The following is a 13,139-nucleotide window of genomic DNA, read 5'->3' on the forward strand; positions in this document are numbered from 1 at the left end:
GTAAAGCCATGGGTGATAAATGAGATCATCTGGCACTAGTGTGGGAGGACAGCAGGTGAGCCATGGAGTGTTAGGAGAGAGGAGACCCCTACACAAAGGTGAGCAGGCAGAGCATCTAAAATGAAAACAGAGGTGTGAAGAGGAAGACAGCCAGACAGCAAGGCTCAAAAGTAAGGGAAAAAAATGGGAGAAATAAAGTATGAAGTGGAGAGAGGATCACAGACAAGAAATAAAATGAAGGAGGCAAAGAAGCAGCCTGTAAATGTCCACTGGGTGGACAACAGGGAGGGATGTCAAAGACAAGGCTCAACAAAGTGGCAGGGGCACAAAGCTGGCCCAAGAAAACAGTGCCTCAGGAGGAAAAGGAGCACAGGTAACACTTCTGAGGTCAGCATAAGAAGGCTAATGGAGTGGTGGTTCTGGGTAGGCTGTGGGACAGATGTGCTACTGAGAAAGACCCAAGAAAGAAACTTCTGATGACACAGAGCAGAGGGAATCATTGCTGGAGCAACATCCAAGCAAGAAGAGGAAAAGGAAGAGGACCCTAATGATGGAGGCAAGGTCATGACCCCTGACTGCAGGACAGCTGGTTCCATGACACATGAGCAGGGGGAGATGTGTACAGAAGTTCTTTCCAACTGGTTCCATCTTCTCAGAGAACCAAGAGGCAAAAGTTTCAGTTGCAGAGTGGGGGGCTGGGAAAAGGAATGGTAGCAGTGCAGGGCCACAAAATCAACCCAGATTGTCCACAGGGTGCTCACTGCTCAAGTCAGGAAAGGGACCAAAAAAAAGAGAGATTTAGCCAGAGGTAGGATTTCTCCAGGAAGAGAGGATTCATGATCTTGTGAGAGAGTTCAGCATAAATGATCATACAACACATTACCCATTTTAGATTACGCTAAACGCCATAAAGAAAAAGAGAAAGATGTGTTGAGAATGCACAAGGGTGGTCTAACCCTTTAAGGAAGCCACATCTGAGCAACATGTGCAGGATGAGGAGTTCATGTAGGTTAAAAGGAGGTACACTAGGAAAAGGAGAGAATTGTTAAGTGCAGGGCAGCGAGAGCCACTGAGTTCAGTTGAGGGTGCAGAGAGAAGGAGTGATAGAATAAAAGGTTGGAAAGGCTGGCAAAGGGCCATCAAAACAGAAGGGATTTTGAAAGGACTTCACCTTGAAGGCAAGGGGAAGGCACTGAGGTGACAGCATGTGCATTCTAGAAAGATCATTCCTTATGGACTACCAAAAGGAAGTGTCATGGGCAGCCACACCTCAGGCAGAGAAACTAGGAAAGCCACAACCACAGTGATCAGGCTGAAAAAGATAAGGGCTTGTAAAACTGGAAGAGTAAAGGGCTGACAAAACCTTTTTCCTTCAGCAGGAGATGAGTGCCTCACTCCTGGGGCATGCTGCTTAAGTTAAAAATGACACCAAGTAGATAAGCTGCACCCAAGCGGGAAGGAGGAAGTCCACATCATCTTAAATTCCTACTGGGAACATCCAGCTCGGAGTCTGGTGTCTGGCTGACTCTTGTCCCTGGTGCTGCCTGTGGAACCATTCAGAAGGCAATGGCCTCTAGGCTGTAAGGCTTCCCAACTCCCACAGCTGCTCCTGAGCAGTCCTTTTCATCTGTACCTGCATTGTCCCTGGTTGGGGAGATAGCAGGTGCTAGTAGACACTTCTACAGAAGCAGTATCCCAGGAACAGAGAAATGTGGCTTTAAGAACCGTGGACTGTTTAGAAGTGAAGGAGGGTGAGGATAAGAGAAGTCTAATAGAATTCCAAATTTTCTGAGTTTTGTTAACCGCTAGAACCCTGACCTAGAACAGTGAACCCAAGAGGCTACTCAGTAAGTATTTTTTGATGGAAGGAAATAAACAACTAGGTATACAATAGAACTATTTCCTCACACAGGAAACACCTGAGGGGGTTTGGGAGCAAGATCATGTGTTAGAGGTTTGGGTCACATTTAGTGTGAGGCACTTGAAAGTTCAACTGAGGGACTGAACATTCAGAGTGGACATGTGGGAGCTTGGAAGGGAGCCCTGGAATTCCTGGTTGTCAGGATCCCTGTTTTAAAAGGTGAAACAAAGTTAACACCTTACACAAGTAATTCTTCCACTACACAAGATACTAAAAGGTACTGTACAGTATTAAGAATAATTATAAGCTCTTTTAACCTTCTTTTGACAAAGGGCAGGGGCTAGAAAGAGTAGAAATTACATACATACATACATATATATGTGTGGTTTTTTTACCATCTTAGAGCTAATTAATGTGTTTAATGGTTTTACTGACAGCAATATTTTAACAAAATGTCCAGAAATTGCCAATGTAATACTGATAAAGTATCTACTGAGTCCTCAAAATCAAAGAGTCACTGAATCGTGTTTTAACATTGCAAAGACCACACTCGAAGCCACTTAGTTAACTCCTTTCAATTCCCACCTTGGGTTGGAAAAAATTAACCCTACTACTTAATGACTGAATGTCACAAAACAAATGTGTAACACCTATTTACTTGGTAATCTAAAATCTCTTTATTCTACATACCCAAATATTTCTTAAATAAATCAACACTGTGGATAACTCACAAATAAAACTCACTGATGCAAATTTTAAAGATAACACATCTGTGAGAAAACTGTACTGATTTAAGACAAAGATTTTAACAGATTAGAGTCTGTCTTAAAAATCTAGGTTTAGAATTGCTAAGCAAATCTGAGTCAAGACTGGCCAGCAAAAGTTTAAGAAAACAAGCTGATTTCAATTAAGAAGCATCTTCATCCAGCAATAACTACAGAAGGGTACTGCCTACTACCAAGGAGGTGAGGCAGGAGCTCACTGAAGCCATCCAAACATCTATAACGCAGGCTCATCTTTAATTCAAACTAAGCTCCTCTCACTCCAACATTAGCCCCAAATATGGAGGTAGCAGTTATCCAAGGGAAAAGCACTCATGTTAAATGCAAGCAAAATAATGAAGAGAAAACAAAGTTATTTAGTATTACAAGTAAACTATTAAATGCTTTTTAAGAACTGTACAAAAATTTTTCCTCTACCAATATTGGTGTTTCTCAAATTTTATTTGGAAAACAATCCTGATGATATTCAGTTTGTGAGTTTTCTGAACATTAATCCTCACCCTCATTTCTTTGCCTTTGTCCCTCAACAGTGCTTAATTTTTTCCCCCTAATACACAATTTAAGTATGCTACATAATAGATAGTTTGGTAATTCTACAAGGAAGAAAAAAACTGTTAAATATGTAACTGTCCCACTGATCTGAGGGTGATATGTTCCAAGGGGTTCTGCAGATTCTTTAACAGACTGTACTGAACTGTATAAATACTTATATAGATTTGATAAAGTTTAATTAGCAAAAACTAATAACAAAATAGAATAATAACAATGGTATTTTTTTAATTTAAAATTTAAAGTTTATTTATGTATGGATTTCTCCATTTAATATTTTCAGATTGTAGCTAACCACAGGTAACTGAAACCTCAGATAGCAAAACTGTGGACTAAGGGGGACCACTACATACTCAATTAAAAATGAATTGTTAAGACCTTTCAACTGAAAGAAGCTCATTTATTGCCGGAATTAATTACTTAACCTGCCTCCAATACAATGATGTTTAGAATGTTTACAAAGCAGAAAAGTAAATTAATATTCAAAGACAGAAATATAAAAACTAGATTATTGATATCCTCACAACAATCACAGCCCAACACAAACTGAAACCTCACAGACTTGCACTTGACTACATAAAATCATGTGCTGTCACCATTTCTACCTGCTTATGCAGCAAAGAGACTAACCACTGTGATGACAACATCGCTAAAATTTACAGTGCAACAGAAACTAGGAAGGATAATTTTCATTCCAAGAATAATTAAAACCATCATGTGATCATATATCTACTGACTCAGAATGAAGTGGTACAAAAGTAATTTAAGGACAGGTGGATATTTCTTCTCAAAGTGCAATACCTTTTGTTACCTACATTAAAATTTTACCCACATAAAAATGATGATGCCACATAAGTCATTAATTAATGTGGTAATAAAAATCCACAAAAGATTAACAAGGTGTCTATTTTTACATATATAATACACTAAGAATTATAACCTAAACATAAAATTTAAAAGAATGAATAATAAATGTTTAATATTTGTGGAAAGTAAGGCTAAAGCAAGCATATCCATGTATGAAGATACTTCTTTTTAGGTCTTGTCTTGGCTTGAACTGCCATAACAAAATAAAATATGCCAGAACATAACAAAAACATACTGAGTGGCTGAAAAAGTTTATCTTCTTAAACTGTCCTGGAGAGCAGAACATGACAACGGTACCAACCAGAGCAGTTTCTCTTCCTGGTTGGCACATTCTGCTCCTCGCTGAGTCCTCACATAATAAGAGAGAAAAAGCAAGTGCTCTAGTTGTCTTTTCCTCTCAGGACACTAACCCTAATGGATCAGGGCCCCAGCCTTATAACCTCATTCAATCTTACCTACTTCCTAATTAAAGGCCCTTCATCCAAATACAGCCACATTGGGGGTTAAGACACAGGAATTTTGGGGCAACACAAACCTCAATCCATAACATTCTACCCTGGTCCTCCAAATTTCATAACATTCTTTTTTTTAATATTTTTTTGTTATTGATGGACCTTTATTTTTTACTTATTTATATGCGGTGCTGAGGATCAAACCCAGTGCCTCACACATGCTAGGCAAGTGCTCTGCCACTGAGCCACAACCCCAGCCCCCACTTCATGACATTCTTACATGGCAAAATACATTCATTCCATCCCAAAAGTCCCCAAATCTTAACTCTAATATTAATTCCAGCATTAGCACTAAAGTCTAAAGTCTTTTTTTTTTTTTTAGAGAGAGAGAGATAGAGAGAGAGAAAGGATTTTTTTAATATTTATTTTTCAGTTTTCGGTGGACACAACATCTTTGTTTGTATTTGGTGCTGAGGATTGAACCCGGGCCGCAAGCATGCCAGGCGAGCGCGCTACCGCTTGAGCCACATCCCCAGCCCTAAAGTCTAAAGTCTTAACAAAGTAGCATCTAAATTAGGTATGGGTAAGACTGCAGATAAAATTCTTCTGGAGGCAAAATTCCTTTCCAGCTATGAACTATACCAAGCAAGTTTTATTTTTACAAAATAAAATGGTAGACAGGCATAGGATAAACATTCCCATTCCAAAAGGGAGAAACAGGACAGACAGAAGGGACAACAGGTTCCCAACAAGGCCAGAACTGAACAAGGCAAATTTCCACGGATCTTAAGACCCCCCAAACAATCCTTGTTGGCTCAATGGTCTGTCCTCCAAAACCACCAAGATGGCATCACCACCCCAGTCTCCTTGGGCCTCATCTGGGCAGCCCCACCCACGGCACTGGGCAGTGTCATCCTGGCCCCCAGAAACCAAAGAAGCCTCACCCTTTGAGAAGGAACTAACCCTGTCCACTGGGCCTGTGGTACGAAAGTAGTGACCCTATCAATCTCCAAATCACTTTCAGGTCCTTCCTCCCTTGTCTCGAAGGATGAGGAGGAGTTTACAGCCAGACAGCCCTATTTCATGGGGGTTGTAGAATCTCAACAGAGAGCCTTATTTGATTTTATCTCATTTTCTCTATTTCCTTTACTCCCAGCTGGCAGTGTCTCTACTAGTATAATCTCTTCTCTATTCCTAGCTATTGCTGAGGTGGCTAACTAAATTTGCAGTTCATATCTACATTACTTCTTTATCAAATAGTTGTTCAGCCATGCCCTTAATTGTCTCTTCAGAACAAACTTTCTTGATTTTTGTAATAGGGATAGGCTGAGAATATTCTAAATCTTCAAGTTTTAGTTCTTTTTTTTCAAAATAGTTCAATTTTTCTCTCTCATGTTTTACTCTAAGCACACAGAAGAAACCAGGTCATACCTTTCATCCTTTCCATACAAATCCTTTCAGCTAAATATCCAAACTGGAAAATCTACCTTCCACAAAACTCTTGGCCAAATTCTTTAGCACTTTGTAACAAGACTGATCTTTCCTCTGGCTCCCAATAACCTGTTCCTCATTTCCTCCTGAGATCTCACCAGAATGGCCTTTAACACTGTGTGCATAGTGATGTATATATATATATATATATATATATATATATATATATATATATATATATTTTTTTTTTTTTTTTTTTTTTTTTAAGAAGAACGGATAGAAGCTTCCTTTCCAGCTCTCCTCTTTTCTTCCGGAGCCCTCAATGGAATTATCTTTAACATCCCTATTTCTGCCAACAATCCCTTCTCAGCAATCTAGACTTCTAGCAGGTACCTCAAAATACCTCCAACCTCTACCTATTAACTAATATTTTGATATTAGTCACGTAGGTATTTCTTACATCAACATATCACTTCTGTTGCTAAATCTTAGTTAATTCCAACTGTCATAATGAATTGCCATAAGGCTGTGTGACATACAAACAACAGAAATTTATTTTCACACAGTTCTGGAAGTCAGAAGTCTAAGATCAAGGTTCCTGCCAATTTGGTTTCTAGTAAGGGCTTTCTTCCTGGCTTCCTCAAATGATGGAGGAGAAAAAAAAAATGACAGAGCAAGGGACAGTGTAAGAGCACACTATGCAAGCACACACATGCTCTCTGGTGACCTTCTTTGAAAGACACTAATGCCCTCAGGTTAGGGCTCCATGCTCATGACTTCATTCAACCCTTAACTACTCCTTAGAGATCCCAACTGCTGCTAATACAGCCACATTGGAGATGAGGGGCTTTGACATATGAATTTGCAGAGAGATACAAGCATTCAGTCCACACCAGATACTATAAATGTATTCTAAAATTTGCAAGTGCCCAGAATTGTACATGAGTAGGACCATATTGAGTTTTATGGATAAGTAAAATGTGCTTACACTAGTGTCAGCAACAGGCTGAGGTGTCGGCAGCTGTACCACATATCTCCAAATGTGAGCAGTCTGATCTCCAGAAGCTGAAGAGAGAAATTGGGGAAAATTACCCAATGTACACATCATACATAAAATGTGCTCTCTGCTATGCTCTGGCTAAGAAACCTCAGTCAGATTTTTCTAATTTAGTGATTATTTGGTGCAATAAATATTCTTGATTTAAGTAGTTAATTCACAGACTACACAATTCTATTCAAAGGAGTAAATGTACAAAATCAGGATTATGATTACTTATAAAACTACATCCCCTTTCATTTTAGGGTAGAAAATTTTGGAGGTTCAGAGAAAATTTACAAATATGTAGATTTTATTTTCTATCTAATAGGAATTTTATTACACCATAGCTTGTGACTAAAATAGATTCTGAGATGTTTTAGCAACCTAAGATGTTTTAATGCATTCATCATTTATAGGACTTTACAATTTGCCAGGCACCTGTTACTGTTACTTATTTGTGCTGCCTCCCTATTCTTCTCTTTTCCCCAAAGTTTGGAAAGAAATGCTTTGACTCAGGAGTGAAAACAAAGGGTAGAACTACAAAACCCAGAACAGGCTCTCAGATTTACCAGAATGGTGTCGTCTCACCCCTCAAAAAAACCATTTGGGCCTTCATCTTCTCTTCACTGCTGCAGAGCTTCCTAAAGAAACTACTACATATGATGACAGTAGTATATTTTTATGGCAGAAATCAACTTACTGCCCTAACTTGCCAATTTTTCTTCAAATCAATAATATATAGAATTGCAGTCTAATGCTCTTCTCTATCCCCATTACTTTAATTATCTCCAAGTTTCCATCAGTACCTTTTTTAAGCATCTCTTGGTTTCACCCCTCCTTTCTAACCCTTTGGTGTATTACATCTAGACATAGCCAACACACTGGTCTCCTTGCCGCCTTACCCTTTTTTCCAATCATACAACAACCCACCAATATAATAAGGTTTAAATTCCTTGCCTACTTTAGTCTTCAAATACTTATTAAGGCATAAATTAGCTATGATGGTCTAGGCCTGTGAAAATTGTTCTCAGATTAACCTTCCCACCATATTCCTCTCACATATAAAAATTCTCTGACCAGACTGAGTGACTTGCTGCATCTCACACATTAAAAGTACTCATATGTGGGCTCCCTGCTTAAACATTTCCACCTGCATGAAGCACCCAGTCATCTCAACTTTTAGGTTGTACCTTGGGATCAGCAAAATCTGGCCTTTGTGCCAAATCCAGGTAGCCATTTTGGTAAGTAAAAGGTCATCCCTTCACCAGTGCATTGTCTCTGCTGTTTTCATACAACAGCAGGATTGAGGAGTTTCAACAGAGACCCTCTGGTTAAAAGATAAAAATATTTACTAACTGGTTCTTTATGGAAGATTTGCAGACCTCTAATCTATCAAAAGCCTACACATACCCTTCAAGATTATCTACAGTAACCCCAAAATATCTACAGGTGTCTTGCAATTCTTTTAGGAAAAATCCTCAGAAAATAATGCTACCTTCCAAAAGCAACAAATGTAATTATACTTTTTAAACCACTATTTGAAATATGAGAAATCCAAGTTACCACAGTGTAAGTAAATTGTCTAGAAAGGAATGAAAATGTGCTGAGTCTAGAAAATTGCTATCTCATTATTATTTTTTCTCATTTCTTTATTTTGGATACATATAGATTAGGAAATACAGCAGTATTCACAGGGTTTCAAAATATATATATTACAATTTACTGTAAATTATCATAGGCAATAATAAAATGCTTTATAAAAAAGACTTCAAGAAGATTACAAATTGAAGCACAACACAGTAGTATACACCTATAATTCCAGCTACTGCAGGGGCTGAGGCAGGAGAATCCCAAGTTCAAGGCTAGCCTGAGCAACTGAACAAGATCCTACCTCAAAATGTGCAAAATAAAAATAAAAAATTTGGGAATATAGCTCAGTGGTTGAGTATCCTTAGAAGTCAATCTCCAGTTCTGCCAAAGAGAGAGAGGGAGGAGGAAGGAGAGGAGGAGAAAAGGAAAAAAAAAAAAGAATACGAACTAATTTTAATCTCACAATAAATTCAAGTAATTCCAATCTGTGATCCACTACTGGTTTTAAAAGTACTACTCTTTATTCATTCCTCATTTAACTCATAAAATGCCTAACTTTCATAAAAGCCATGGATAATTCAGATGCTACCAAAAAAGAATATTTATAGTTGTTTTACTATTATCAATAATTTTGTTCAATTAAAGAGAAAAAAATCAACATACCAGTTAGAGCCAACTGCTCTGAGGGATGAAATTTTATAGAATTTACTGCAAAATAAAAATATTATAAACACAAATTTAAAGTAACAAAACAATTCATCAGTACTTATTAGCCACATATATATTTGCAAAGCTAAAATTAAAAATTAAAGGCACTATGATAGTTCAATATTAAATCCTCTCACTCAATTAAATTATAAATAAATGTGTTAGAACTACCAGATTGCTAAATATAGGAAACACACAAAAAAAGAACATCAATAATCTATTTCTTTTTACAAACAGGGAGTTATTTAGAGCTAAAAATAAATCAGGGTGAAAAAAGAAACATCATTGTGACAACAGGCAAAGGCAAACTCCAGTATGCAGACGCTGCCTACTGGTCCCTAACTGACAGGCCCCACCCTGTTCTCCTTCCCAGCATACAGAATCCCAATCAATTCAAGACAAATAGAGACCATGAGTGAACTCCCCCAATCCAGGGAAAGAACTGGGTTAAACTGTGATGATAACCTTTACTTTTTCTTATTCAAGAGTTCAACAACATAAAAAGGGTAGTTCAATGAAGGTTTTCTGAGGAAGCTCTCATTTTCTTAAAAAAGTAGTTGAAGCCAAAAAAGAACCTCAGCACCTCACTCCCCTTGCTTTCTTCCTTGACTGCAGATGAGATATCTCAATGGGTGGTTAACAAGACAACAAGCACAAGGACAATAACTGAGGCCACAGTCAACTTAATAGCACTGCTCAGCTCCTAAAGCAATCCTGAGCCCGCCCACCCACTTAGGATTCTCTCCTCAAATAAATCCTAGGTCTTATAACTGACTGAAACCATCGCTAGTCAGTCAAAAAAGAGCTGAACACAAGTCGCTCTGGGGAGGTCAAACCCTCACCTCCACATCTCATAAAGAAAGTGTAGTCCCTTACACAGAATGTAGTGGGAGTACCACACCTCAATCAGTTATCTCTTCCAATGAAATTCTGTAGCTATGCCATTAGAATTACTTTTCTAAGAAACTAAATGAAAAATGCTAGAAGATATTTTTAATCTCAACATTAAAATACAGATAACTGGGGGAAAGAGATGTTAAAAGTGTGTATAACTTTTAAGTAATAAATTTAAGCAATGTATCTGCTAGATACATATATTTAAGGAATGAATTTGAGTTGAAGACACAGAAACAGAATACCGTACTCATTCTTTTACCAGAGTTGTGTTATATTTTGAGCACCTATTATATATATATATATATCCCAGGCATTGTGTAAGAAAACTGCAGGCCATGCAATAGTGCCACAGATGTAGTATGTGGGATAGAAGGTGGAAAGGAAAACAGGTAAGGAAGCAACATGGAGAGAAGATGTTCACTATGGGAAAGGTATGAGCCTGTCTATATGCTGAGAAGGAAAAGCCCATGGCAAGAGACAGAAGACACAGGTGACAAGAGGAAGAGCTGAAAAATAAAAGATCCTATGAAGGAAAGAGATAAGGGCAGCTCACTTGGAGCCCTGGCCTGGATGGGACTACTGAAGTAGACAGAAAGGCACCCAAACAAACCCAAGTGTGTAACTTTGTACAAGCTAAAGGCAATGATAACTCTCTGGCTCTATAGTCTCTACAAAGATTAAGGGTACAGTGTCAGCTGGCAAAGGTGGTGAGTGAGTGGCAGCCTGCCTCTGATAGAGGCTAGCAATGAGGGCATTCTAAGTTAAAAAGAAACTCAAAGGGCATTTTGGAGAAAAGCGAGAAATAAAATTTGGTTGGGACACTGGTTCATTCCCAAGTAAAACTGAAAAGGCAGAAAAGAGCTATTGTAGATAGCATTAACTACAGACACAAAGCACAATAAAGTAAGGTGTATCCTTTATTTAGCCTGAATATATCCAAAATATCATTACATTAAAAGCAAACTTCTAAAACAGATACATATTTTGTAAAAATGCATATATTAAATCAATTACAAAATTTCCTACATATGGTTTATACACAATAGCAGATAAAATGTAGACTAATATATGACATGTGCTTTGTTTAGGGAGCTAATCTTTTCCCTTAATTAAGTCCAACCAAGCTAAAGGCACAGCATTTTTCATAGTCTCAATATACCACAACGTCCCTGACAACCAAAATAGCAAAACTTTCTGTCAAATACATAACTTTCTATGAATATAGTTGACTTTATCATGAAAGATTTAAAAAAATAAATCCAAAAGGAAATAGCTTCTAGTGACACTGCTCATTTAGGTAAATGCTTACCTGAACCCACGTGGCCTGTATATTTGACAAGGCATTTTCCTGTCTCTATGCTCCATAGCAAAGCTGTGTGATCTGCAAGATCAAAATAAAAGTGTCATAGCCATCATCAATTTTACAATCTTTTTTGTTAAAAAAAACATAAGATACACAAAAATTACTCTACTACTCCAGAATATTCTATGGATCTTAAAAAAAAAAAAGTTCCAAGAAGACTGGAAAGGTTGTGACTTGTTTAAAGCCATAGAGTTGGTAAATGAACAATCATGGACTCAATTTCCTAATCTACACTGACTGCACACAGTTTCATTAGTTTTCCTTTTCTTTACATAGCTGATAAAGAACCCAGGGCCATGTGCATGCTAAGCAAGCTCTCTAACACTGAGAACCATTTCCAGTCCTATGTGGTTTCATTATTTTATGGAGATATTGAAATTTTTCAAAATATCTTTCAATATTAAAATTCAAACAGCATCTAAGTCTAGTTAGTTTATTTGACACACAAAAAAAATATTCCTTTGGGTCTTTTATCTTAGATGCATTAAGAGTGGGGGAAAATTTTTAAGAAAAATCTGATAAATGCCAATTCTCCAAATAAAATTTCAGAAACATTAGTATCTTTTCAAGTTTTATTTGTAATTTCGAAAGCAACCTGAAGTGCTCATGTATAACATCGTTCCAAATAAGAGACAGAACTTTTCTTCACTGATATAACAAGTATATCATGTTCTATTTTACCTTTAAAAAGTAAAGTCAGAGAAATGCAAATCAAAACTACTCTAAGATATCATCTCACTCCAGTCAGAATGGCAGCTATTATGAAGACAAACAACAATAAGTGTTGGCGAGAATGTAGGGAAAAAGGTACACTAATACACTGCTGGTAGGACTGCAAATTCATACCGCCAGTATGGAAAGAAATATGGAGATTCCTTGGAAATCTGGGAATGGAACCACCATTTGACCCAGCTATCCCTTTCCCCAGACTATACCCAAAGGACTTAAAAACAGCATACTACAGGGACACACAGCACAATTCACAATAGCTAAACTGTGGAGCCAACCTAGATGTCCTAGTGGATGAGTGGATAAAAAAAAAAATGTGGCATATATACACAATGGAATTTTACTCAGCATTAAAAGAGAATAAATCATGGCATTTGCAGGTAAATGGATGGCGTTGGAGAAGATAATGCTGAGTAAAGTTAGCCAATCCCAAAAAAACAAATGCCAAATGTTTTCTCTGATATAAGGAGGCTGACTCATAGTGGAGTAGGGAGGGGGAGCATGGGAGGATTAGATGAATTCTAGATAGGGAAGAGGGGTGGGAGGAAAAGGGAGGGGGGGCAGGGGATTAGCAAGGACGGTGGAATGTGATGGACATCATTATCCAAAGTACATATATGAAGACACAAATTGGGTGTCCACCTACTTTATATACAAAGAGTTACGAAAAACTGTGGTATATATGTGTAATAAGAATTATAGCGCAAAAAAAAGTACACGTATAAAGGCATGAATTGGTGTGAACATACTCTATACACAAAGATATGAAAAATTGTACTCTATATGTGTAATAAGAATTGTAATGCATTCAATAAATCTAAAAAATCAATAAAACTAAAAAAAAAAAGTAAAGTCTAGTGAGTATTAAATT

At 37.5% G+C, this 13,139-nt stretch overlaps 1 protein-coding gene across 3 annotated transcripts in view; it reads right to left on the reverse strand.

Annotated features, from left to right (window-relative positions):
• Positions 1 to 13,139, reverse strand: part of Wdr37 (WD repeat domain 37) — a 71,002-nt gene that overhangs the window by 29,746 nt on the left and 28,117 nt on the right. For all 3 annotated transcript variants that reach the window (XM_046432047.2, XM_046432049.2, XM_046432046.2), the window contains 3 exons: positions 11,486 to 11,557; positions 9,235 to 9,279; positions 6,931 to 7,007 (listed from right to left, as the gene is read on the reverse strand). In XM_046432047.2, coding sequence (XP_046288003.1) covers positions 6,931 to 7,007; positions 9,235 to 9,279; positions 11,486 to 11,557 — 194 coding nt within the window. The remainder of the gene's footprint in view (positions 1 to 6,930; positions 7,008 to 9,234; positions 9,280 to 11,485; positions 11,558 to 13,139) is intronic.

Source organism: Marmota monax, unplaced genomic scaffold (genome assembly GCF_021218885.2).
Source record: "Marmota monax isolate L192 unplaced genomic scaffold, Marmota_monax_Labrador192_F-V1.1 WCK01_AAM20220418_F8-fsc00071, whole genome shotgun sequence".
In the NCBI taxonomy this organism is placed as follows: Eukaryota; Metazoa; Chordata; class Mammalia; order Rodentia; family Sciuridae; genus Marmota; species Marmota monax.